Source organism: Solea senegalensis, linkage group LG19, assembly GCF_019176455.1.
Source record: "Solea senegalensis isolate Sse05_10M linkage group LG19, IFAPA_SoseM_1, whole genome shotgun sequence".
NCBI classification, from domain to species: Eukaryota; Metazoa; Chordata; class Actinopteri; order Pleuronectiformes; family Soleidae; genus Solea; species Solea senegalensis.
In genome coordinates, this window is record NC_058038.1 from 12,342,269 (window position 1) to 12,368,509 (window position 26,241).

At 40.1% G+C, this 26,241-nt stretch overlaps 1 protein-coding gene and 1 long non-coding RNA gene across 3 annotated transcripts in view; one reads left to right on the plus strand and one right to left on the minus strand.

The window, feature by feature from the left end:
• prkcab (protein kinase C, alpha, b) overlaps positions 1 to 25,385 on the plus strand; it is an 84,855-nt gene extending 59,470 nt beyond the window's left edge. The window contains exons 4-18 of one of the 2 annotated variants that reach the window (XM_044051346.1): positions 1,397 to 1,508; positions 2,655 to 2,783; positions 9,868 to 10,024; positions 10,240 to 10,374; positions 11,967 to 12,060; positions 13,451 to 13,480; positions 17,345 to 17,485; positions 17,580 to 17,753; positions 18,286 to 18,377; positions 18,740 to 18,802; positions 19,557 to 19,695; positions 20,483 to 20,563; positions 20,697 to 20,804; positions 21,644 to 21,784; positions 23,059 to 25,385. In XM_044051346.1, the coding sequence (XP_043907281.1) occupies positions 1,397 to 1,508; positions 2,655 to 2,783; positions 9,868 to 10,024; positions 10,240 to 10,374; positions 11,967 to 12,060; positions 13,451 to 13,480; positions 17,345 to 17,485; positions 17,580 to 17,753; positions 18,286 to 18,377; positions 18,740 to 18,802; positions 19,557 to 19,695; positions 20,483 to 20,563; positions 20,697 to 20,804; positions 21,644 to 21,784; positions 23,059 to 23,223 (1,761 nt within the window). In that variant the 3' untranslated portion in view covers positions 23,224 to 25,385. The remainder of the gene's footprint in view (positions 1 to 1,396; positions 1,509 to 2,654; positions 2,784 to 9,867; positions 10,025 to 10,239; positions 10,375 to 11,966; positions 12,061 to 13,450; positions 13,481 to 17,344; positions 17,486 to 17,579; positions 17,754 to 18,285; positions 18,378 to 18,739; positions 18,803 to 19,556; positions 19,696 to 20,482; positions 20,564 to 20,696; positions 20,805 to 21,643; positions 21,785 to 23,058) is intronic. The other variant, XM_044051347.1, reaches the window with a different exon arrangement.
• Positions 5,394 to 6,308, minus strand: LOC122785516. Its single transcript, XR_006362293.1, has 2 exons — positions 6,060 to 6,308; positions 5,394 to 5,890 (listed from the first exon to the last, which is right to left on the minus strand). It is a non-coding gene; the product is annotated as an uncharacterized LOC122785516 (long non-coding RNA).
• Positions 25,386 to 26,241: the final 856 nt, after the last annotated feature.

The window sequence follows — 26,241 nt, forward strand, 5'->3', positions numbered from 1 at the left end:
ATCTCGAAATGTCCCGACTCTAGATGACTGTGAGTGGATTTCCTTACGCATTTACAACAATCGCTCAGAGTGAAAGACGTTTATGATGAAGGACGATACGAGAGAAAGGAGTAAGCTCGGTAAGAAAAGTAAGAAACACTCTTGCTGTCTAGAGACCTGGGAGTGAGGACAGACAGAGGAGAGACACTGGGGAGATGCTATCTCCTCTGCCTCTGTCTGTTTTCATGAATGTTCACTGAGCAACATATTTTTAAGTCCCCACAACTGTTAAGTGAGGGAACGGCCAGGAGAGAAGACACAGGGACCACGAGTACTATCCATCAAACCTCCACCTATTTTTTCATACTTACACTTCCCATCTATGTTTCCCTCTCTTTGCACTCGTCTTCTTCTTTGTTCGTGGTTCTTGCTCGATTTAGCATGTTTGTGTTGATGGAAAAAAGGGCGCTTCTCAGTCAGTGGCCTGTATAATTACACACGGAGTGGCTCTGACACATTTCAGCTCGACGGAGGCGACACTCGAGGTTTATCTGCCCTCATTTGCAGGGCTTTAATTACAGCTGTGTTTGTTTTTGTGGCGGTTGTAGAAATGAGCTTACCTTGGCTATTTGCAGTACTAGTGAAACTTGGCCAGGTAGAATATAAAGAAGATCCCACTGCGTCGTGCGTTTCAGAAAAAAAAACATCATAAGACCCAGCTGTTCTCTTGGAAATCGATCAGAGCGTCAGTTCTCTTCTGCTTACTCGTTTGATTTGTTATTTTTTTTCCATTCTGGCCAAGATAATCAATAGCTCTGTACCACTAACTGTGGCACTACAGGATCACTGAAGTTTAATACCATTTACCATTAAGGTTAAGGTAACTTTATTCATCTCTGTGGGGAAATGTGTCCTCTGTATTTCACCCGGCCTAGAACGAGGAGCAGTCGGCAGTCACTGATTTTTGTTTTTCCTTCTTCATCAGAAATGTTAAGACTTTTGATTGGCAAGACTTATAATTATATTATAATATACCATCTCTATTCTGCTAGATTTGTGACCCTAAAAAGTTAAAGATCTTCACTTAATCAAAGGACTTTTGAAGCAAGAGAAAAAAGCCTAAACTTTGGCACACTTCATCTACTTTTGTTTTGTTTTATAGCCCCTTGTTCCCTCTCCCTCAAAAGGCCCTGCCTTATGCCAAGCCACAGTTGTAAATAAGAATGTGTCCTTAATCTGTCCTGCCTGGTTAAATAAAAGTATTTATCTTAATCCATGAAGCACTTACGGTGACACCTATAGTTATTGTTTTTTCTTACGTGTCTCAAACTTGTCTCTTTAATTCTCTTTAACTCTTCAGTTCCAAGATAAACCAAAATAAAATGTCCCTCCCTCTGTATCTCTCTTGGATGCTCAGGACCCCAGAAGCAAGCACAAGTTCAAGATCCACTCGTACGGCAGTCCCACCTTCTGTGACCACTGTGGCTCGCTGCTGTACGGACTCATCCACCAAGGGATGAAATGTGACAGTAAGTGTGTGACCGTGCGTGTGTGTGTGTGTGTGTGTGTGAGCACCTTTGTCAAAAAAAAAATGCTGTGCTGGTTTCCATCCGAGAGCGGCCTCTAATTAGAACAGATGGGAATAGACTGGCACTGTACTACACTCCCTACATCTGAGGCTCATGCAGAATGCACTGTCCCAACCTGCTGAGTTCTCTCTCTGCTCCTATTCTTTCCACCCACACTCGTCTTATCAACTCCTCCTTTCTTCTTTATCATTATTACTCCACCCTGCACTTTCTTTTCCTCACATTCATTCTCCTTTTAGTCTCATCGTTTATCTTTCTTCCCTCTCTTGACACCCATTAGTTTCCCCTCTTCTCCCACACTTTCTCCTTTTCCACTTCTACATCACAGGTTTTTATTTCCCTCATCATTTTCCTCTTAATTTTATCAGTCACCACCATTCCCTGCTGTCCCCTCTTCCACCATTCCCACTTAATCTCCATCCATCGCACTCTGTCCCTCTCTCCTCCTCTTAATCTGTCTATCATCTGCGCGTCTCTGGTGGTGGCCTCGTCGCAGATGGTAATGGGAGCACACCAGAACAAATTGATGCGAGGAGGCCATCGCTATTACGAGCTGCTTCCCCGCATGTCAGCTTGACAAGCCTGCCGAGTGGAGGGAGGGAGAAGAAGAAGAAGTAGAGATGGAAGGTTGGATGGAAGAGGACCAAAAAGGACCAAAAGGCGGGGGAGGGCAGGATATTCAGAGGGGAGGAAAGGGGGAGGATGTCAGAGAGAAAGTTAGAGGACAGTAAGGGACGAAGGAGGAAAGGAGGGGGAAGAGAAGAACACATTTTCAGTCTCCCCTCTTGTGTGTGTGTGTGTGTGTGTGTGGGAGTGAGTGTGACAGTTCCAGAAAGAGTCACAAGCAAAAAAAAAAAAGAATACATATTTAAAGTATAGAAAGCACTCGGAGAGCATCTGTCAGTATACTTACTTACATTGCCAGGGTAACAATTGTATGAAAACACTCAGTGTCTGAATCAACACACAAAATCAAATCATTTCATTCTTGGGCCAGAACATTTTTAATTCAAATCCATCTTTTACTTTTTCAGTTTATGCTGCTGTTATACATTTAAAGTGATAGTGTTCTCTGTCTCTGTCCAGCCTGCGACATGAACGTGCACAAGCAGTGTGTGGTCAACGTGCCAAGCCTGTGTGGAATGGACCACACCGAGCGTCGGGGTCGTCTCTTCCTCAAGATTGAGGTCAGCGGGGACAGGCTACACGTCACAGGTATATTTTTTTTGTGTTGTACTTCACGCAGCTCAGCCTCAGATTGATGTGAGCTATAGTGGTGCCCTGATATGACTCGAGTGCTTCAAATACAGGTCTTTGAAAGAAAGAAATGTCTGGATTTAGAGTTTTCTCCAACACTTTCATGTTGGCTGGGATGAAACTGTGACTCGTGTTATCAGACGGGCAACCTTCAGCTACACGTTGACAAACGACGTCACGTTGTTGGACTTCATTTATACTTTTATTCAGAAACAATGGTGAGATGTTTCTGCACATCACAGGCAAAAGACTCACCTTGTTTTTTAAAGTTTTATCTATTAGCTCCAATAAAAGTCAAACACTTTCAAACTGTCAAACAAGGTATATGGTCTTCTGTGTGGCGCTAGGAGCAGTGACAATAATCACGCACAATAAATGCAGATGTTATGTGTGTATCAAGTTACTTCTGAATGTAGGAGGTGTAGGTTTTTTTTTTTTTTTTAAATTAAACCAGGGGGTTCGGGATTCTCTGAAATACTTTCTGCCAGTATTAACGATAACAATAATAATACTACATTTTATATATAGGCGCCATTCAGGACACTCAAGGTCACCGCACAAAGTATAAAGACAGTACTGTACGTCTCGTTGTCCTCTGATACATCGTGTGAACACAAATGGGACGTCACTCTCTGTACACTTTTAATACCCTACTTATTATTAGTCATTTATAAAGGTTATATTTGTTTCCTGGCCTCTTTTAATGTTGAATGTAGCATATTGCAGATTGAAGAAATGTGTAAATCTGTACAGTTTGCTCCCCGGCTATACAGTGTCTTACCGTCTTTAATCTGTTTCTGTTTTTCTATCAAAAGAGAACAATAAATCATTAAGAAAATAAATGACCAAGAATATTAATGAGCACATTTTCCAAATACAGGTTTTTCTAAGACTTTAAAAAAAAAGTTTCAATTGTGTCAGCATAAAAAAAATGACTGTGTTCATGACCTGTGTGTATCGCGTGTGTGTGTCTTTGTGTGTATTTTCAACACTACTAAATTATCCTGTCAATCACGAGCAGCACCTGAAGTGCAGAACTGTCCCGTGTTAAAACGCTTTTGGCAGGGAGAGAAATGACTGCTGGGTCACATCCACAACCTCTCTCTCTGTCACACACACACACTCACAGAGGCAGTGTTGGTCAGGGAATATGACTGCTGAGATCCATCAAGTGTTTCTAACTTAATGCAGACCAACCAGGAATAAGTTGGCAGATGTGTTTGCTTGTTTGTTTTTTTATTTCTTTGTTTCTTCATGATAGAAAGACATGGGGAGTGGAAGAGAGAGGTGTTTTTTCCCACAGAAGACTTGAATCCTTTGTTCTCTCGACTTGCATTAATCAGTTTATTTATATTTCGTTCCTTCTTTCCTTCTGTGTCACTGTTGAATAAGCTCGTCTGAGCTGCTGTAAACACCGACAGTTACCTGTTCTGTCTATAGAAGTCACTTCAGAGACATTGGCAGTCTCGTTGGCATGGTTACCTCAGTTGGACAGAGGTGAACGAGAGAGAGAGAGACAGGAGAGACGGCTGTTACCATGTCAAATTGATGTCCCACTAATTTGATGCGTATTTATAGTCGTAATGACCACTCATAGCTGCGTTATTATGCTACAGGTTTGCCATTCACTCATTCATACATTCACTCCCACTTTCATTCAGCATGTAGGGTGTCAAAGGTATGGGCTAGCGGGCCAGAACCAGCCCACAGTGGGTCCAATCCGGCCCCCAGGATGAATTTGTGAAAATATTAATAAAAAAAATATTAGATTTTCAGTTCCAGTTCCCTGTGGTTTTGTACCTTTGTAAGTGGTTATTTAGGCATAATATTGTTGAGATTGCACTTGTTTTTCTCAAGAACTTTCAGGTTGTTGAGTTGTTATAATAAATATATATAATAATAGGTTATTATGCTATTATTTTACTGGTCCGGCTCACTGGAGATCAGATTGTGCTGTATGTGGCCACTGAACTAAAATAAGTATGACACCCCTGATGTGTAGACCAGTGTAGCCGGGAATCTAACCCACAACCTTCCAGTTGAAAGACTACTCGCTTTATCTACCCCCTGACATGTAATTTTCCCTTTATCATTTATCATATTACAGCAGTAGATTACTTTGTATGTCTCTTATCCCGCATCGATCTTTAAACTGTTTGTATTCATTTAAAGTAAATTCAAATTTCAAAAAATGTCTGCTGTTGGACAGTGTGTCCACTCTTCAGTTGGACAGTGTGTCCACTCCTCAGTTGGACACGGTTGCATTGCACTGGCTGTTTGCAAACTCTGGTGACTGATGAGATGAGATGACCAAACCAAAACAGGGACGTTCCGTCATCATCCTCAACGGAATGATTCCGTTGTAGAGGACATGTGATTGCAGTCAAGCAAAGGACACCTAATTATTGCGATATAATCAATCAATATCAATAAAACACAGTATTAATATAGCGATATAATGTTTATACCCCGTGCAAACACAGTGAGACAGAGCACACTATTGCAATTCAATGTTTTGCCCTCAGATATGTGGATCTTTTTCTAAAAAAAAAAAACACAATTAACTGCTTTCTTTAACTTTTGCATGGAGCAAAACTTCCTCTTTATTATGTGACATTTTATAATTACATTCCACAATTCACTACAAATGAAAGACAAAAACCAGGTAGTTGCTAAAATAGCAAGTATGCCAAATTCATGATATTGACAAGTGTTAGGTACTCGTTGCTAAGTACAAAGTCTCCAGATGTGAAGAGAGACATACTTTTTTAAAAGCAACTATGTCTTTATTATTTCTTTTAGCGATGAAAAGAATCCAAGGGAAACTTCATATAAACTGAAGAGAACAGTGAAATGAATGAAACTGGTGGAGCCATTTAGACAAAGCATGTGCTCTGATTGAAAAGAAGACAAAGATCAATACTGAGAACAATGCACAAGGAGAGAAGACGACGGACGTTGTGTGTTCTGCTGCGTTTTGTTGTTGTGGACGTTGTATTTCTCTTGTCCGATGGCAGCAGTCTGTCAGTGAAGCGTCAGCTTGTTCTTCAGCTTCTCTCTGACACCTACAGATGAGGGACACAACCTTTGTGGTTTACCACACCGATGTGGATTAAATATTCCGAACTAAATAAACAGACCTGACTGACAGGCTCTCTCTCTATGACCCCTGTTTTCCTCTGCCACTCTCCATCCCTTTTTCCAATATTGACATTTCTTATTATCTTCTCCTACCTGTTCCTTCAAGACCATGTCTTCTTCTCGCTACGCTTGCTGAGCTGTGTCCATTCGGTCATGTTCCTCTTCCTTAATGTCTTCCATAGGACTTTTTTCCGTCCTTTTCTTCTGCACCCTGTGTCTCTTTTACTGTTTCTCTCTTTTTGTTTGGACTATCTTCTTTGCCCATCTTTCCCCCCCCCCCACTGATTACGATGTTTATTGAGGATAGTTTTAAAATACAAACATGCAAATGTCCCCCTTGACCTGTTTACATAAGCAGACACACACACACACACACACAGAAAGAGAAAGAGAGAAAGAGGTACATCAGAGGCACGATTAAATGTAAACACGTTATATCAGTATACACACTGTTATGCAACATGCTGTATTAATTGGATTGTTGAAGTGTTCTAAGAAACCTCTGAAACCTACTCATTTGTTCACATTACTGTTTTAGCATGTACATATTCAACATGATTAAAACTGCATTATGTAACTTTAATTTATGTCACTCGTTAATTATTCACATTTGTGTTCCCATGTAGCAAATATGACAGTTTACAACTGCTTGTACTTAAAAAAAACCCACACACACTCTCTAACCTCTTAATGTTTACAACAACAAAATAGTTCTGTGTCTGATTCTGTCATACATTTATTATAAATATAGATTCAAGAACTGAAAACAAACCTTTTTGATAGAGCTGTAGACACGATTTGGTACATGGTATGTTGACCCGCTGCCCTGCATGTTTCCCTGCCCCAACGCACCTGATTCAAATAAACGGCTCGTTATCGGAGCCTGATAACGAGCCGTTTATTTGATCAGGTGCGTTGGGGCAGGGAAACCTGTAAGTCATGCGGGGCAGTGATTGAGAAACCCTGCTTTAGATGACCATTCATCTGAGATATACAAGACAATTAACACATTTCGTAGATGACTCTGAAAGTGTTAACTAAAAGCTGTTGTACTTAGTTGTGTTTTTGTTTATATTTAGGAAAAGCAGAGCATTTCACTTCTGTGCGTGGGATGGTTGCAAGACATGCTTTTGCTTCTCCTCAGACACTTGATGCACAAAACAATAACATAAACAACAGTTGATTTTTTTTCCCCTCATTGATAGTAAAAAGTGAAATCTCTACACACACACAAGCAGGAAAGCACACTTACACAATACAGTTTTGCGTAGCTATTCTTCTTAAGACCCTGCATTGACTTCCCTTCATTTTGGATAAAAAAAATAAAATGCTATCCCTTAACATAAGCACAATTTGGCCCTAAAGTTAACCAGTTTATCTGAAATTAGGTTCTGCCTGCAGGTTTTGGCCTCCATGAGGACTACTGGTCCTGATAAGGTCAGTGTTCATAAGACAAAGGGTCCTAGAGAGGTAACAAATACAAGTACTACAAGTACACACACACACACACACACACACATTTTAATGGTAACTATCTCATAAGGAGGAAAGAGTGGGGAGGACATAAAAGGCGAGCAGTTATTGTTGTATCTAAGCAACAACAGAGAGCAAAGATTGTCCTTGATCACCACTGATGGAGATATTTTACTGTGTATGAGAGTGTGTGTGTGTGTGTGTGTGTGTGTGTGTGTGTGTGTGTGTGCACGCACATCTGTATATTGAATATGCTCTCTCTGAGTATACAAAAAGAGTATATTCAATCAACACACACATGCTTTTATATCGTAGCCCCTAAACTAAATGCCTCACCCCCTCACCCTTGACCTCACTCTGACATAATCCTCATTTTAACCCTAATTTGGCATCTTCACCCGTTCTCATGTAAATCCTCACCTCTGCTGGCTGCGGTAGGCGTTACAGGCATCAGTCACTTCCATGGCTATGAAATGTCACCAAAGAACTCCAATGCAACTTCAGCAAGCCTGTAAAAACAATCTAATGAGGAAACAAACAAACTGAAACAAACACACAAAACGCACAAAAAAAAAACATTGAATAAGGACCATATGTCACTGAAGTGTGTGTGTGTGTCTGTGTGTGTCTGTGTGTGTGTGCAGGCTATATACACAATAAATGCACTCTCTCTCACACGTAGAAAGAAAAGTATACATGTTTGAGGTTCAATCAACACTTTACATTAACAGTGTAAAAGCTTCTAGGACACTTTCATTAAACATACAAATCTGAATCTACACTGCCCTCTACAGCAGACAACTGGAAGAGCAGGAAAAGAATGTGACATTGCATGAAAATAAGAAAATTGTTTTTCAGTTTTAAATTATTACTACTATGAAACACATTCATTATTTATCCCACTATTTACTTTTTCTTCTTTTTGTTACTGCTACTCGTACATAGAGGAATTTTAAGGTTTTCCTTTTGTTCCCTCTGTTGTTTTTTATATTTTGTTCACAGAATGTAAAACAAACATGTGCCCAAAGATGATCCATTACAACTGTTACAAGTTTTTTTTCCGATGTCACTTGACACGATATTGTCACATTAGGTAATGAAAGCAAACCAAGATATCATAATAACTACGATTACGTGTCACAAAGACGGAGTGAAATGTGCTGCAGTGACTCCACATGACATTTGTCTGCTGGCTTTGTTTTCAGCCCTGAGATATTTATGCTCCAGAGCCAAAAATCCTTTTTTCACATCCTACAGCTTTAATGGAGAATCTCATCAAACATGTCCTCGTGTGAAAGTTCACACTGACTCTGCAGAACCTTCAGTTTGGCAGCGTGTTTGTTTCTGCACTGTTTCCGATTACATTTAAATATGCAGGGGGGGGAAGCTGCAGCTGATTAACACAGTCGTAGAGAATTAATGTCATCCAGTTGTTTCTGCGTTTCTATTATAGTTTTGTTCTTTCTTTCTTTCTTTCTTTCTTCCTTTCTTTCTTCCTCTCTTTCACTGAGGTCCCTTTCATGTCCGTCTTCAGTCATTGTTTAATCCATGCCGCGAGAATTCCGTGAGAAGGGCCCTGTCGCTTTCGTTTGTTTGTGCATTTACATGACGTTGCTCGGTGAAGCAGTGATGGTGTCGCCTGTGGCCACTTACAGTAGATCTTGTCGCCATGGTGAAGGTGACACGCTCACGACACCACGTCCCCCTACTGCTGTTGCTATGTTACAGGAGGCTTCTTTTTTTTTTTCTCCATTTGCCAGTTATGACACAAGGAAATGTCACACCTCTCTTATTTATTATCGGCTGATCTATTGCCAAACAATGACAGATACATAGATTACACTGGTTATTGTTACACATTGTCTTACTTTACAGTATTTGACTTAATCCACATGTAGGCAAGTTATTCCTTTCAGTTTTTCCTTTTCAGTGCATGTGCCCTAACACCCACCAGTGTTATATTCCTGTTAGTATTGTTTCACACTGTCAACTTCAAGTGAATTTTGACAGTATGCTTTGCTTCGCGGCAGCTGTTAACGGCATATGTGGCGCCTGATTTGTTGAGTCATTAGCTGAGAAGCTGAATACACAAGTCTCTAGATAGATAGATAGATAGACAGAGAGACAGACAGATAGTCTGTCTCTCTGTCTCTCTGTTTAGTTCCCACTATAGTTTCCAGACAACCGCTGTTATTTTTGACAATGTAGTCTATTAAATCTAATTGCAGTGGGTCAATAGTTGTGTGAGTTTAGTCTAATCTTTGTCCACATGTTTTGTGCAGAGAATGTACAATATCGTATTTTCTATTTGAACTCAATTTGGCCCCTGACACAGTGTGCGGAGTCACAGAGTCTGAAAGTCTGAGGCCGAGGACTTACAGCGTGAGACATTTACCATTTCCATGTCATCTTTCCCTCCTTCTCCTAGTGGGTGAAGCCAGGAACCTGATTCCCATGGATCCAAACGGTTTATCAGACCCATATGTTAAACTCAAGCTCATCCCCGACCCAAAGAACGAAACCAAACAGAAGACCAGGACCATCCGTTCATCTCTGAACCCCTGCTGGAATGAATCCTTCACCTTGTGAGTCTAATCAGGTCAAATCAACGGTACATGATTTACACATATATGTGTATGTATATAGTTATATATACATATAACTATATATATATATATATGTATATATATATATAAAATGTATTTAAAGATGATAGAATAGAGCAAATCTGTAGAAAAACAGTATAGAAGTAAACATACTTTTTCTTTGTGTGTGTGTGTGTGTGTGTGTGTGTGCCCAGTAAGCTAAAGGCATCGGACAAGGACCGCCGTCTGTCCATTGAGATTTGGGACTGGGACCGGACCACCAGGAATGACTTCATGGGCTCCATGTCGTTCGGAGTGTCTGAGCTCATCAAAGCGCCAACATGTGGATGGTCAGTCAGTGTCGTTTGTATCTGTCATGTTACGTGCTGGCGCCACGCGGTTGGTGTAGTGGTTAGCACTCTTGCCTTTGCAGCATGAAGACCCAGGTTTGCAACCCGGTCAGTACAAGGGAACTTTCTGCCCACAGTTTGCATGTTCTCCCTGTGTGTGTGTGTGTGTGTGTGTGTTTGTGTGGGTTTTCTGCAGGGTTCTCTGGTTTCCTCTCACAGTCCAAAAACATGCAGTATGGGGATTAGGCAAATTGGACACTGAATGAAATGGTTGTCTCTGTATGTGGCCCTGTGATGGACTGTCCAGGATGACCCTATGTCAGAGGTTGGCACAGCACTCCTCCGTGACCCTCATGTGGAGGATAAAGCGCTAGAAGATGGATTTGCTCAGTATAATTTGTGCGTAAAAATAGAAATTAAACTACATGCAGTCACAGGCCAGTGTTTTCTGAAATTATTGTCAAAGACATTGAAAGCAGTGTAAGCTTCTCTCATCGTTTCATAAATGCATCATTTGTTGTATGTAAATCTTGTTTGAATCTGTCAACAACAGCTCCTTCGTCTTGCTCATTATGTGATGAATAAGTAAGTAATTAGAGGAACATAAGTTATCTTCCCTTTTTTTTGTTTGTTACGTGAAACAGCAGCCTGTCATGCCTCGTTGATGTCGTTATCCAGCCTCTGTTTGGTCTTCATGAACAGAAACTGTGTGATGTTTTTGTGTACGTCCTTCATCTAATTGAGGGTCAGAGGTAGAAGGAGTACTGATATTTTCTACTCAAGTAAAAGTATCACTATTGTACTCAAAATGTACTCAGAGTAAAAGTTACTTTTTAGCAAGGTTGGGGTTCCTCCGTGTGTCGTGCCAAAAGGATAAGGGGACACAAATCTCAAACCAATCTTAAAATGCAGACAAAATAAAATATGTAAACTCATAATGTATCAGTCAAAGTGGGTCAAAGGTCACAAAGGCTTTAACTTTCTCACTCAGGGACCTTAATTAACGCCAATGCTTCTGTCCCTGGGTTTTCAGTCATACTGTGCTCCAGCCTGTTTACACTCGTGCAATGTTGCAATTCCTGTGTGCAGCGCGGGAATTGATGTCACCAGGAGACACCAGACCTAAACGCCACTATACTGAGGAGCCCAGAGAGAGTCGGTGTTTGGCGTTAACGGGCTTAATCAGCATTGTGTGAACTCATTTGACAGACGTTTTGTTCATATTTAAAAGTTACGCACTTTTGAAACAGTCCTTAAAATTAAAAACAGCTCATTTCACTCTGACGAGCAGCACCTCGCCTCACTGTCTTCACCTGTGCATAAGAATACTGACACAGACCTCCACGGTGCATCTGTCTGACTGTGTCAGTCTGCGTATTGGACTGTAAATTGTGGCTCATTAGAAAAGTGGCCAGAGGATGTTTACATTACAGAGGAAGTGGAGTCGAGATGGTTCTGCTGATGTGGAGCAGACCTGCAAACACTCAGAAAAAGAACAGAAATCAGTTAGAAATACCTTCATTATGCCTTTCAGGAAAAGTTAAAAGCAAACATTCACTGATACTTTGTCTCTCTCTCTCTCTCTCTCTCAGGTACAAGTTGCTGAACCAGGAGGAGGGAGAGTACTACAACGTTCCCATTCCCGAGGTGGACGACGTCAACCTGGAACTCCGACAGAAGTTTGAGGTGAGGACTTGAGTCAAATTATGAATCTGTCGCATTCAGTAAAAGCACAAAAGTGCTGTTCTTTTGCAACAAAATGTGTCCCTCTCTCGTGTAACCATGGCAACCTCATCATATTCCCGCTAGTAATTTTCACTCCGTGTAAATCCGTTTCTCTAGGCATTAAAAGTGAATGCTCTTGATTTGTATCAGTCAAATGAAGCTCTCTATTTTGATACTGACCTGTCATTGTGGAAACTGCAGACACTTAAAACCACGAGGAACCAGAATGCTTAAAAAGCCATTATTAGAATAGCCAAACTGAATAAAAGTATGAACAATTTTCCTCAACAATCAATTAAAATGATGTGTTGTTTTCATTTCAGAGTCACTTTTAGGTCCATCCTGCGAGTAGCTGAAGATGACCTTCTCTCATTTCTGGTTTAATTACTATTTCAATTGGTTTGTTAACACACAGGAGGAATAATGTCTGTCTGTGTCTCTCAATACTAAAACAGCTCTTACTTTAGTACTGCAGCATGTGGCTGTAAAATATAAATCTAGCACCAGTCTTATGATCTAATTCATCAATCAAATGAATCAAATCATCCTGCTCTGACACCGGACACATCAGGAGTCTCCACGTGCTACAAAATCTTAAATCTTAAATATGTGACTTCATCATGTATTAACAATAAATATGTCTACAAATTGTTGTATTATTTTCATTATTATGGATGACTGATCTGATCCAGGTTATGAAAATAATCTATAATGTAGCTCTAATTGCATATTGATTGAAATGGTTTGCAATGAAGTTACAGTAATTGCTGAACTGCTTATATAAGACCAAACATTATGTTTATTGGTATCAAAACGAACGAAAGAATCCATTTGCTGATAATTAAATAAACGTGTAAAAACCGTGTTTACTGCAGCCTTCGGTTCATCCTTTTTTTTGCTCTCCCATACAAATAACACACAGGTCAGATATAGGTAAACATATGGAATAGAAGAAAAGAAACAAGAGTGAGGGCAGTTTTATTGAAGTCCAGGTCCATGTGTGCACACCGCTGTTTTAATACTGAGAGTAAATGTCATCTTCTTCAGTCTCAGTCTGGTTGTTTTTTCCACATTCTGCCTCGCGTCATATTGTACGATGTTGAACGATGACCTTGACTTTCCTCCGAGGCTGCCGTCTTCGCACAACTGTGCCGTTGCCATGGAAACTAGTGTGGCTCGTAGCCAGATGCAACTGTTTTCTTGTCCTGCCTTTGATTCGCTCTGTTGTTAGTGGATAGGTGAACTGTTACATTTGGTGTTTATTTTTTTGGTCATGTTTTGTTTACAGCAGAGACACTCGTCAACTAACCTTTTTTGCCGCACTAACAAGTGAGTCTCTTCTTCCTTCTAGGCCTGCCAGTTAAACATCCACTATCTCAAGGTAGCCCTTCTGCCTGCCTCCTCTCTATTTCACCACCAGCTTGCATCGCACGCCGTTTACTTACTGCTCGGGGATTGTTTGTGGATCTCTGATGTGCTTCCACAAATTAATCACATTTACTAACAAAGGCTTATCTCAAAAACCATACAACTGAAGCAGCTCAGTTTGCTTGTTTGCAGTTACTCGCCAAATTACAGCGACCTGCTTGTCTTCCTATCTCTCTCTTTCTCTAACACACACACACACACACACACACACACACACACACACACACACACACACACACTAACTTTCTCTTCCTCTCCGTCTCTGTCTTCCAGATGTTAATCTCACAGATTAAAGCATGTCTAAATGTGCATACAACTTTATAAGACATTATGAAGTTTTTACAACTGTAGTCACGTAGGTGAAGTCTAACATTTGCAGCAATGGGAGCGATATTATCATGAATATTACATTTAAATGATGATATGTGTTCTATTTTACACACAACAGCATTCTTGTTAGTAAATTTGGGGGCTGTTGAAGCCTCTGGCGGTGTCGTACTCTGTCACTAGCCAGAAGATCTTCCCCTGCTCCTCATTGAATGACAGTGTGGAACATAGTCTGCCTTCTACTAGTCAGGTCTGGACTATAGAAGGCTGTTAGGACATGATGCATGAATTCACTTATTAAGTGTTTAAATGAATGCACAGTCAGGGTCTTGGTGTGCATGCCAGATCTCCCCACAAGGTGGCAGTGTTATATGTAAATCTGTATCTGTGTTTCATTTACAACTCTATGCAAATGGCACACGACTGTTCAACCTTCTGTTTGTTCTGCAGTGGGTAGACATGGTTTGGGCTTTTGTGGTGTGAAGTTTTCTGATTTTCATGTTCAAAATGTTGAAGAGTTAAAAGTGTGAAGATTCTCCACGTGTATTCTGGGAAAAAAAAAACAAAAAAAACACTTGATGTCCACTGCAGTCTAAGGAGTGAACAAACATCAACACGTGTAGCAGATGATGCTGAAATGACGTCAGACAACGACATTAATGTTACGAGAATGTTTAGATGAATAAATGTAATTGCATATTGATCTATAGGACACACACACACACAAACAGCTTGGTCAGACAGATTTTTTTTCCAGTCTTGGTTAAACTTAATCCCTGTGACATTTTATGAATGTTTCATTGAAAGTAGGGACAGTCGATGTTAATGAACATTCACATGTAAATGTAACCAGATTGTGGCTAGAGGCTATACTTAGTAATACACATCAGTGACACATATTACTTACAGCCGCAGACAGAACAATATAAAGTGTCATTGAGGATTTTGAGAAGTGTGATATAAGTGAACCCCAAAAGTGATTTTATTCTTTGTTATTTAAAAGACTCAAAATATCCAGTATTTTACAAAGAAAGAGAGAAACTATTATAACTATCTTAAAGATTAAACCTATTAGATAAATTCAATCTTTTGTGTTGTCTCAGATTTATTAAGAGATTGTGACCTATGGGTAAGTTTAACTACAAGTTAAGCAATAAACATTATAATGAACCCCAGAACAATGGCACGAGAATGTGAAATCAATTTTTGATCCTACAAACGATCACATATCTATCGCCATTACTGAGATGTTGGTGACAATATTATTGATAATATTATGTAAATATATGTATTATTGCTTTTACAAAATCATGTCTTTGATGATGATGTATGTTTATCCTTTTCTTTTTTACTTTGTTTACTTGGTAGCATTCCTACCTGGTAGAGGCAAGAAAAAGTAGACGTAGTGTTCCCATTTTCCATGGAAAATCCACCAGGGGGCGTCTCCGCTGGTTGCAATAAGGAGTCATGGGAGTCAAGGAGCTTATGGGAAAATGAGCCTTGATTTGCTCGGTCAATAAACATTTTCCTGAGGAGTTAATGGTCTCAATCTCTAGGTGCACGGAACATGACGTCAATTTTGTGAACTTTGTTCTCATTTAGACGATAATAGATGATAATGTATAGCATGTGAGTGGACACCAGTGAGATTGACAGCTGGTGTCGTCGGAGTAAGAACCTGGTCGCATCACCTCAACATGGCATCAGTAAAATTGCAATCCAGGACACTCAAACATAGCAGTTTAGATTGTTAGGTTGCCATTTTGAGTCTCAAGGCTTCAGAACGGCGACATCATTACCTGTCGCCGCCTGACAAAGATGACAGCCACTCTCATCCAGGATATTCTCCTCAGTAACTGACAAACCAAGTTAACGTTGATGCTTCCATGCTGTTAAACCAACCTGGCGTTCACACAGAGCCACTTAACCCGAGTCGAATACATTTCTGACATTTTTAATGTCAATTATATTGCCAGTCAAGAGCACAGAAACGGTCGGCCTGGCAACAGCCCCTCCGTACCCTGCCGGTTTCCTCCGCTCTATGTGACACAAGCAGACAACCTCTCGAGCATGTAAAGGAGCCGGCAGGGTCCTAATTGTTCTTTTTTGTTTGAAGGAACTTGGCAGGCCAGTCATTATAACAACAGGGACTCTTGCGATGCTAACAACCCCCAGCTGACTGCCCACCTCGCAGTTTCCCCCACATCACACAGTGATATGCTGTGGAATATGGAAGTACAACAAAGGAAGCAGCATGTTTATGTCAACAACAGAAATAGACTGAAGCGAGAATAGTAATTTATTGATATGCAGCGATCTGATGGATGTGAACGTGTCCATTGGTTATGACATATTCATTGCAAATGATAGTGTTACCAAACAGTTACAGAGGTTATCATTATGTATGTTGAGAATGCATTGACCTTCATTAAAAGCCTGCTAAATGTTATAGTAATGTCATATTCAGTGGTTAAGTTCGAAGACACTTCACCTATCAGCCAAGAGGCTTCTTCAGTTCTGAAAGCTGGTGGCAAAATCCAGGTTTTTAGCCTCTGTAGAGTCATTAAGTTAAACAATGCAGGTCACCTAGGTCAACCTGGAATTTTCCACCAATCATCAGAACTGAAGAAGCCTCTTGGATGAGAGGTGAAGTCCAGTTGCCTACAGTTATCTACTGAAGATGACCACGACCTGGACGACCGAGAACCTTTACAGACATGTTAGAGTAATATCAAGTTAACCATTAAGGTGAGAGATGAAATTTAATATATATCCTTTAATCTACTTTTTTTTTGATGTTGAACTTTGACATGAGTTTACGTTGTTGACGTTGTTGCATTTTCAGTGTGTGTAAGAATTACTGACATCTACTGGTACAGATGGCGACCGCCTTGACTCTCCCTCTCCCATTGGGAAAATACGGTGGCTTTTTGTTATGCCACAAAGGAATCCTCCGCAACACATCGTCCACTCTCTTTGCAGTTTCTTCTTAGTTGGTTGATGTGGGTAGAGCCATTCTGCGTCATTTGTGCAGTAAACCTCTCTTTCAAAACGCCAAACAGATGCTCTGACTAGTTTTTTGGCTTATATAAACATACCGCTGGGTCATTTGATGTCTTTTATGACTTTTTAAAGTGTTTTTGCCTGATATGTTGACTAAATGTCCTCTTGAGTCATAGATGGGAATAGGTATTAAATAGAGATTTATAGCTATAATTATCAATATACAATAACTCTGATTACAGTTAATAAAAGTTAACTGTATAAAAGATATACAGTAACTTTTAATGATGCTTTTTGGGAATACTACACAATGAATGAATGTTACATTTTGTCTTTGTGTGTGTCTCTCTCTCTATATTTATATATATATATATATATATATATATATATGTATGTATATATATATATATATATATATATATATATATATATGTATATATATATATATATACATACATATATATATATGTACATGTGTGTCACACAGAAAGCCAAGCTGGGTCATGGTAAGAAAGTGATCACACCATCAGACCACCGACGGTTTAGTCTGCCTTCAGGTAACATGGACCGGGTCCGACTAAATGACTTCAACTTCCTGGCCCTGCTGGGAAAGGGGAGCTTTGGCAAGGTGAGGGCCACAACATGCTGACATATAACCAGGTACCAGGACATGAATGACCATATGTCCATTTTAAATTCCCATTTTCTCCGTACACCTGTAGGTGATGTTGGCAGAGATGAAGTCCACGGAGGAGCTGTACGCCATCAAGATCCTGAAGAAAGACGTGGTGATCCAGGATGACGACGTGGAATGTACGATGGTGGAGAAGAGAGTTTTGGCCCAGAGAGACAAACCGCCTTTTCTCACACAGCTCCACTCTTGCTTCCAGACTGTGGTGTGTAAAAACTTCTTTGTGATGTCTTAGGCATTCTTTTTCACACTGTTGCCAAACGGATCCTTGCCCACTCACTCAAAAATCACTTGACTTTTTATAATGGGTGCTGTTGTGCTCCTTCATCAGGCATCTATTCAATCCCAAAGCAGCGTGTGTCCCTGTGAGTCTGTCATTACATCTGTGTTTTTCTTTCATAATTTCATTCATCCACGCGCCTGCAGAGAAAATTGACACTGAGATGAAACTGACTTTGAATACTAAATCTCCAGTATGACGTCGACTTTATGCATAGACGGGCCGACTGAAGGAGTCTTTGATATCAACTACATTCACTATTCAAGGCATCCTGACCTGAATAATTCAGGTATATAACCTCACAGAGCTGCTTTACTGAAAGACTGCACGCCTACGTGTTGTGTAATATCGTAATGTAATATGATTTTTTTCCGCTGCAGATCATTCGCTCTGACTTGTCACTAAAGGAAAGCAGATTTCTGGACAATAACCTGTTTGTTTGTTTGTTTGTTTGTAGGATCGTCTGTATTTCGTGATGGAGTACATTAATGGAGGAGACCTCATGTATCACATCCAGCGTATGGGCAAGTTCAAGGAGCCACAGGCAGTGTAAGGACACTACAGGACATACTTTATGTTTTAAATGAGCATATCCAACTGAAAAAAAAAGTTTTAGGCCATCAATCGCTTTGTTGTTGCAAAATGATGCTTTTATGTCTGTGAAATCCTGTTGTTTTTAGCATTTTTAGCATTTTCTATTGACCGTTGGTCTCATATACAGTATTAGCAAGCCTCTTATGACTTAAGCTCAAGAATATAAACAAATCATAACACGACATTAGATTACAGTTTACGGTCAGACCTCTGAGACATCAGATTATTTAGTATTTACACTAGCATCCATACTTACGCTGCGTTTGTGTATTGTTTCTACAGTGACAAAGTTTTATCTGCGTTTTCCAATTTTGCAGGTTTTATGCTGCAGAGATCGCTGTCGGTTTGTTCTTCCTGCACCGGAAGGGAATCATCTACAGGTGGGTGACGGACAGAAGAAAGGGGTTTAACAAGTTTGAACAAAATTGAAGCAGAGGATCGTGAAGAAAGATGGATGTGTGTCTAGGTTATAATAGTTTTTATCGTTTGTAAATACTTACGTTTAGTTTGTATTAGTTTATTTTTTGTAACATGGAATATTTGCCAGGTGCAAGATTTAGAAAGGTGATAATAAGTATTGTGTCTCAAATACAACCTTTAAAAATAAATACACTTCATGTGAACCCAAAAGGATTATGTAGAAAGACCTTGAAAACTTTTACACTACATTAACACTACAATTTTATTGAATTTTTGTTAGTTTAGTAAACACACAATTCAGTTACAGTTATCGGATTTTTTTTAAACTCTGTTCTTTATTATTATTTTTTATTTCCGTTAATAAAGAGGTTTTTAAAATGTTTGTTTTTGTCATTTCATTTAACTGGTTTGACCTCGTTGAAACTGCACACATGGCGTTTAAATCCATAGTAACGACCACGATGCAAATAACAACAAAATAGACAACAAAAAGTAACTGACAGACGAGGTGACTGAGTGAAAGATAAATGAAGTGCTGAGACTCAAAGTCATACAGAGGAAGCAGGATGAGGGAGAACATCTTCTAATACAAGAAATCTTGTTTTTACCTCGTGAATGAACTGTTAGCAGGTCTGTGTCTGTGTTTATCTACTTGTCACCTGAAATCTAGAAATATTCATGTGCATAAATGCTTATGACACCTCTTGGCTGCAGAGATCTGAAGCTTGACAATGTGATGCTGGACTCAGAGGGCCATATCAAGATCGCTGACTTTGGCATGTGTAAGGAGAACATGTATGAAGGCATGATCACGCGCACCTTCTGTGGCACACCAGACTACATCGCACCAGAGGTGAGATACTGTGTGTGTGTGTCTACATGTGTAGATGTGCGAGTCGTATAACCACTCGGGTATGAGTTACATCTCTGATAAAGAGTGCAGCTGTGATTTAGCTTTTTGCTCGTGCGGTGGTTTTATTATTGTTGTGTTTGTGTGTGGGAGGGAGGGGAGGGGAGGGAAGGCGGTGTGGGATGGCAAATTGGACGGTTGGAGAAAGAGCCTTTGTTGTGGAAGCTCAAAATAGCTGCGTGTATTTTAATGGGGGTTGATTTGGTTGAAGTTTATTTGAGAATTTCTTTTTTAATATAATGTCTTTGTGTCACTTTTGCTGCGTAAAATTCACCTTCAGATTGAAGACACTTAAGTTGTTGATAACGACACATTTCCGTCTACAGACGTTGGATTCGTGTCTGTATATGTTTTTAATTAGTGTTGTAACAAAGTACTAATACTTAATTACTCTACTTAAGTACAACATTCACATATCTGTACTTTAATTTGTTATTCATATTTCTTTCTTTTTTTAATTTGGGAGTCTTGGAATTAAACCCACAACCTTCCAGTTGAAAGAGCTACCATGGCTCAATCCTTACTCCTCACTTTTTTACTACTTTAATGTGTAAAACTTAAGTTCATTTCATATCAGAAAATGACTTTTGATACAAAAGTACTGTAAGTGTCATATACTTTAAGACTTTTACTGAAGTAATATTATATAAAAGAAAGCAACTTCAACTTCTACCAAAGTCATTTTCTGCTGAGATACAAGACTGTTTTTAACCTTTTTTGTCTCTGTCAGATTATAGCATATCAGCCCTATGGAAAATCAGTCGACTGGTGGGCTTATGGAGTTCTTCTGTATGAGATGCTGGCAGGACAGGTAATACATTCTATTCAGCTGCGCCAATTGTACTTTACATTTTTTTTCTTACATATAGTTGGGGTTAGGGTTTGGGTATTTTTAGGTGTCACCTTGAGCTCTCCCTAAATCTCTTGGACTTTGTCTTTTTCAGCCACCATTTGACGGAGAAGATGAGGATGAGCTCTTCCAGTCCATCATGGAGCACAATGTTTCGTACCCTAAGTCCATGTCAAAAGAAGCTGTGTCCATCTGCAAGGGAGTAAGACATGTTTCAAGGATCATGCCGTGTTAATGTAATCCATCAGTCATACTGGGAAAAGCATCGACACTTTCTTCAGTGCTGTCGTTGGATGCTGTTATTGTTGTTCATCAATGTAATTACAACTGGTAACATGACGTTTATAGAATTACAATTGGGCATCATTGATCTGTAATGAATTCAATTCTAAATGAAAGTATAATTGACTATGAAAAGATTTCAGTGTTGCGGCCCTGCAAATGAGAATTATAGAGGCGTGTCCCGTTAACTGCGAGCCTTTGGAAAGCTTGTTAAACAGACAGTGTTGTTTTTGTTATTCAGTATCCTTTATTTTCAATGCGACACGTTTGTCTCTTTGTCTTTCACTGGGCATCACTTTCCTGACATCACCACTCTAAAGCAGCATCATCGTCGCTGTTATCACGGTTATTTTCTTACAAGGAAATTATTTTTTACCAGGTCAATTCACAAGGCAGCAAAGATTCAATTAAGATTCAGACCCAATCTGATCCACTCTTTTAATAACAATGCCTGCCTCATTGCCGGTGACAAAAGAGATTATCTTGACCCGCTTCACATCTCATTTTTAAACCTGATTCATGGTTGAAATTAAAAGTAGCTGCTGTATCAAAAAAAGCAGCACAACTGCCTTTGACTTTTAAAGCTGGTTGAGTGACAACGGTTTAAATCATCATTTAATACTTGTAATAATTCTGCCATGTACTGTATATAAAGTTGTTGATTTATATTCTTAGTTTCCTCTCAGTATTTTCTTTCCCCTCAAGGATCAAATTGCCTCTCTTACATTTTCTAACCTGTCTCTCTGTGTTTGTCACCAGCTGATGACCAAGCACCCGTCAAAGCGTCTCGGCTGTGGCCCGGAGGGTGAGAGGGACGTCAGAGAGCAGGCCTTCTTTAGACGCATCGACTGGGATCGCCTGGCCAACAGAGAGATTCAGCCGCCCTTTAAGCCCAAAGTGGTGAGTGTGTCACAGTGGAACCTCAAACCTCAATATACTCATCTCCAATATTCATGTCTAAATGTTTGGTTAAATTGCTTAATATTGCCCATAATATCAATTCCTGGTGTGTTGAGCCCTCAGTCAGTCTTTTACATTTTTAAAAAATGTTTCCATCCAGCTGTTACTCAAATGTAAAGCCAATTTTTTACAAAAATTGAAAAGGAAAATAATTGGTTTTCCATAATCTACTGTTAATTCATATTTTCTGAGGAGAGCGGCTGATTTAAATGGACAGTAAAGTATTAGAAGATGACCATAAAACAGTTAGTATAGTGTTTTATTCCAATACTAAAAATTCACAAAAAAAGAATAAAATCTCACACATATCATTGAAAAACAACTCAAACACAAGTTATGTCTATATTCTCCATTCATCTTTACCCAGTGTAAGAGCCTGAGGTTGTGGATCCCAGCTGCAGCCACACATCAACACTTAAACCTGTTCCTGTCACCACAAATGCTGCTTTTCCGTTCAGAGACCTCTGCATCCTCGAGCCCCCTTTGCTGCCCTCAGCGCCTAAAGCCGCACACTAGCTCTGCCACTGAGGATTAAAAATAGCTCTCTGTGAGCACAGTCGCCTGTACTTCCACACAAGGGCCACAATAAATGCAAGGGGGGGGGTCCTAAAGCAGATCCATCCATTTTAGTGTGTCTTTGCGATGCGTGTACAGTTGTGGGCTCAGGCGCTGCGTCACATATTGGTCTGAAGGGACTCACAAACAAAAGATCCATCTGAGGTTTTATGACTTGGCTTCTGTGATCCTACAGAGTGGCAGGAAGTATACCCGACACACTGATGTGCCTCCTGAGAAAATGTCTCCCTAAGAGCTGCTGCTGAAATCCACCAAAAACACATACGGTTGTGTTTTTGTTGTGAATTACTCTTTCTGAACAAATGTGTCCCAGTTATTTCTAAAAGTACCTTTGCTGTGCTGATGCAATATCACTCTCTCTCTCTATATATATATATATTAAGCTGTCTGAGATGCACATCAGCCCCAAGCAAAGCTACACTCTGAAGCCGATGCCCTCTACTGTGGATGCTTAGGGTCAGCTCCTAATCTAATTACACTTTCTGCCCAGCTACACATTGAACTTCATCCCTCAGGGACAGCTGGAAATCCTTCTAATAAAAGACTCATGAGTAAAAGTCTTTTAATCAGTCCAGAGATCAAAGCGTCCGGTGCGTCCTTCCCTGGTCTAACTAGTCTTCATCTCTAATCTCTTTCAGTGCGGCAAAGGTGCCGAGAACTTTGACAAGTTTTTCACGCGCACGCAGCCTGTACTGACTCCTCCCGACCAGCTCGTCATCGCCAACATCGACCAGAGCGAGTTTGCCGGCTTCTCGTACATGAACCCTCAGTTCATCCACCCGTCGCTGCACAGCGTGGTATGAAAAGGGTGTTCAAGACATGGACCGTCGGTGAATACAGGACATTTTTTCCAGTGTCCAACAAACTGTCCACAAGCTCTTTCTCTAGTGTTCTGTCTACTAGTTATCCGTGTCTGTGTAAGTAAATGCCCGAGGAGAGGTAAGAAGAAGAAGAAGAAGATGTTTAAAACGACGTTAAGTACAATCCGAAGAGAGGAAAAAGTCCATGAAACTATTTTTCTATCATTTCCCCGAACATCTCATCGTACATTCCGCATTCTGAATTTCTATCTGTTTCTCTCAAACCTACAGCCTTTTCTTTTTTAACCGTGTGTGAATGTGTGAGTCTCATAACCTCCCCTGTCCTACGACACAACGCACTGCGATGCACAAGATGAACTCAACATATTTTTCTGCTCTGTCCCGGCTTTATCCACGCGTGTATATTATATTTATATACTCAAAAAAAAGAAGAGGTAGTAAACTGTTACACGAGTGCCAAAGTAGAGGTGGAAGTTCTTAAAAAGTCCTTGTAATGTGTGTGTGTGTGTCCCACCGGCCTTTCTCCCAAAACCCATGAACCGCGACCGTCTGAATCTGTTGTTTTGTCGGACGTGAAACTAGATTATAATCCAGTTCAACATAGACAAACGGATGCACTTGCAAGCTGTGTATGCCCATTTTGGCGCAGTGGTGGGAGAACGCAGTATATAGGGTCAGAAAACTGGAAGAGACCGTATTTTTAAAGTATATAGTCGCGATTTCCATATGCACAAAGCAGATCTCTGTTGCATGCTTCTTTTCTGACTCTGTAGACTCTAGGACGCAGTACACATCTAGTGTCATTGTAAAATGTGTTATTATGATGTAAAGCTATGTTATTTGTTGTTTGTTTTGGGGAGTCAGAATCCCAGAAGAAGCTCCTAAGTGTGAAGACAAAGAGTTTTGCTCCTGTTTTTATGTTTCGCTTTCACTCAGCATTTACGTCCTAGCGTATGTCAACCTTTTTTTTCTTTCTTTTTTTTTTTGCTGTAAATATGTTTTGGAAAAAGAGGAGTTACTTGCAGATTTTATACAAAAAAAAAAACTGAATGTGCTTTTATTACCATAGACAATTTTAACATTTCTATGTTTAGATTATCCCTAAGAAAAGATCTATATATATATATATATATATATGTCTATATATATATTTATTTGGCTGAATCTTTGGTAGCTTTGGTATCAGCAAACCTATGTATTTCCACTATTTATCCATTATTTTCTACTCCGTGTCATATAGAGATATGCAGCACCTACTGTGAGTGAAACATTTGAATGCGCTCTTGCCTTGGTCGTCTCAGGACTGAATCCCCTCTGTAACTGAATTCAAAGCTAAGTGAATAATATGAGGATTTCAGAAACATGTTTTTTTTTTATTATTATTATTATTTATTTTTTTTATTTAAATATATGTATCGTGTGCATGCCCAAGGCGAGGCCTGACTTTAGCATGAGAAAGACCCCTGCATGATACACAGATCCTTGGTGTGGAGCATGGAGTTGCACAGATTGAGAGAAACTAGTCCAACGAGCATCGTTTGCATTTCTTCTCATCGTCTTTCCCCTTTCACTGTCCAAAAGCCCAACTTGTTTAGCTAAAAGAGTTTCAAACAGACAAAACGTGTAATAATTCTCTGTTGGTTTCATGGTGCCAAACTGAGTATTTTTGTTTCCAGTCCAGCTGTGTTTTGTTTTTCTGGGGGTTTTTTTGTTTGTTTTTAACAGTGAGGCTTAATAAAAACTGCCATATTTAGCTACAGAGTTGGTTACTGAACACTAGAATGACCAGCACTCACAAGTGAGATTTATTTTAATGCACAAGACCCCGTTCAGTCGTGGTATCATCTGTCCTGTGTTATCCAATCACAAGTTCAAACCACCTCCCAGTGCGATGGTTTGGATAAGCAAGTGTCCACAATGTTTAAGCATGTTCATTCATTTGTCATTCACCTTCTTCCACTTTATCGTGTTAAGGGTCAAAGGGAGGCTTCAGTCGCACTTACATTCACACCCACAGTGAATAGTCTTTATTTAACCAAATCTGGGACAGCACTAAGGTTTTCATCCTTGTTTGAACTATGGCCTTTCTGTATAGAGTTTGCATGTTCTCCCTGTGTGAGTGTGGGTTTTCTCCTGGTACTCCGGTTTCCTCCCGCAGTCCAAAAACATGCAGAGGTTAATTGGACACAGGAAATCATCCTGGTCCTGAGTACCCTCTGCCCTGCAGGTTCTAGAAGTTTCCCTGCTCCAACACACCTGATTCAAATGAATGGGTCGATACCGCGCTTCTGTCATCAAGCTCTGCAGAAGCCTGGTAACGGCCCATTCATTTGAATCAGGTGTGTTGGTGCAGTGGGCCCCGAGGACGAGGATTGAGTTAAATTGACTTAAGGTATGAATGCGAGAGTGAATGTTTGTTCGCCTCAGTGTTTTGACCCTGTGATGGACTGGTATCCGGTGAATTAGTGAATTAGTCCAGTGTTTCCCAACCCTGGTCCTCCGGGAACACTGGCCTGCATGTTTTTAGGTTTCTGCCCTGCTCCAACACACCTGAGTCCAATGGTCAGCTCGTCATCGAGCTCTGTTCATCTGGATCAGGTGTGTTGGAGCAGAGAAACCCATGATTTAGTCTACTCTCCCATTCTGCATGTCTTTGGACCAGCTGTGCGGTAACTGATGAGAACCCACCCCACATACACACAGGGTAAACCTAGGTCTATTAGTCTAAACTGGGAGCCTTCCATCATGCTACTATGTGACTGTCATGGTCTTTTTGCATGTGTGAAATGCACAAATTCATCCTCTGCGTTATCACCCGCCTCCTCCGCTGACGTCCTCTGATCAGCTGCAGTTTCACAGTGAACCCAAAGTATTTTTACACTTCTCAGGGCCCGTAGGCTAATTTATTTGTAGCCACCACCACAGTATTAACACTGATTGCCACATTATTTGTATTTTTTTTTTTATTCCATTTTACAGCTGCACCAGTAGTGCTTTGAT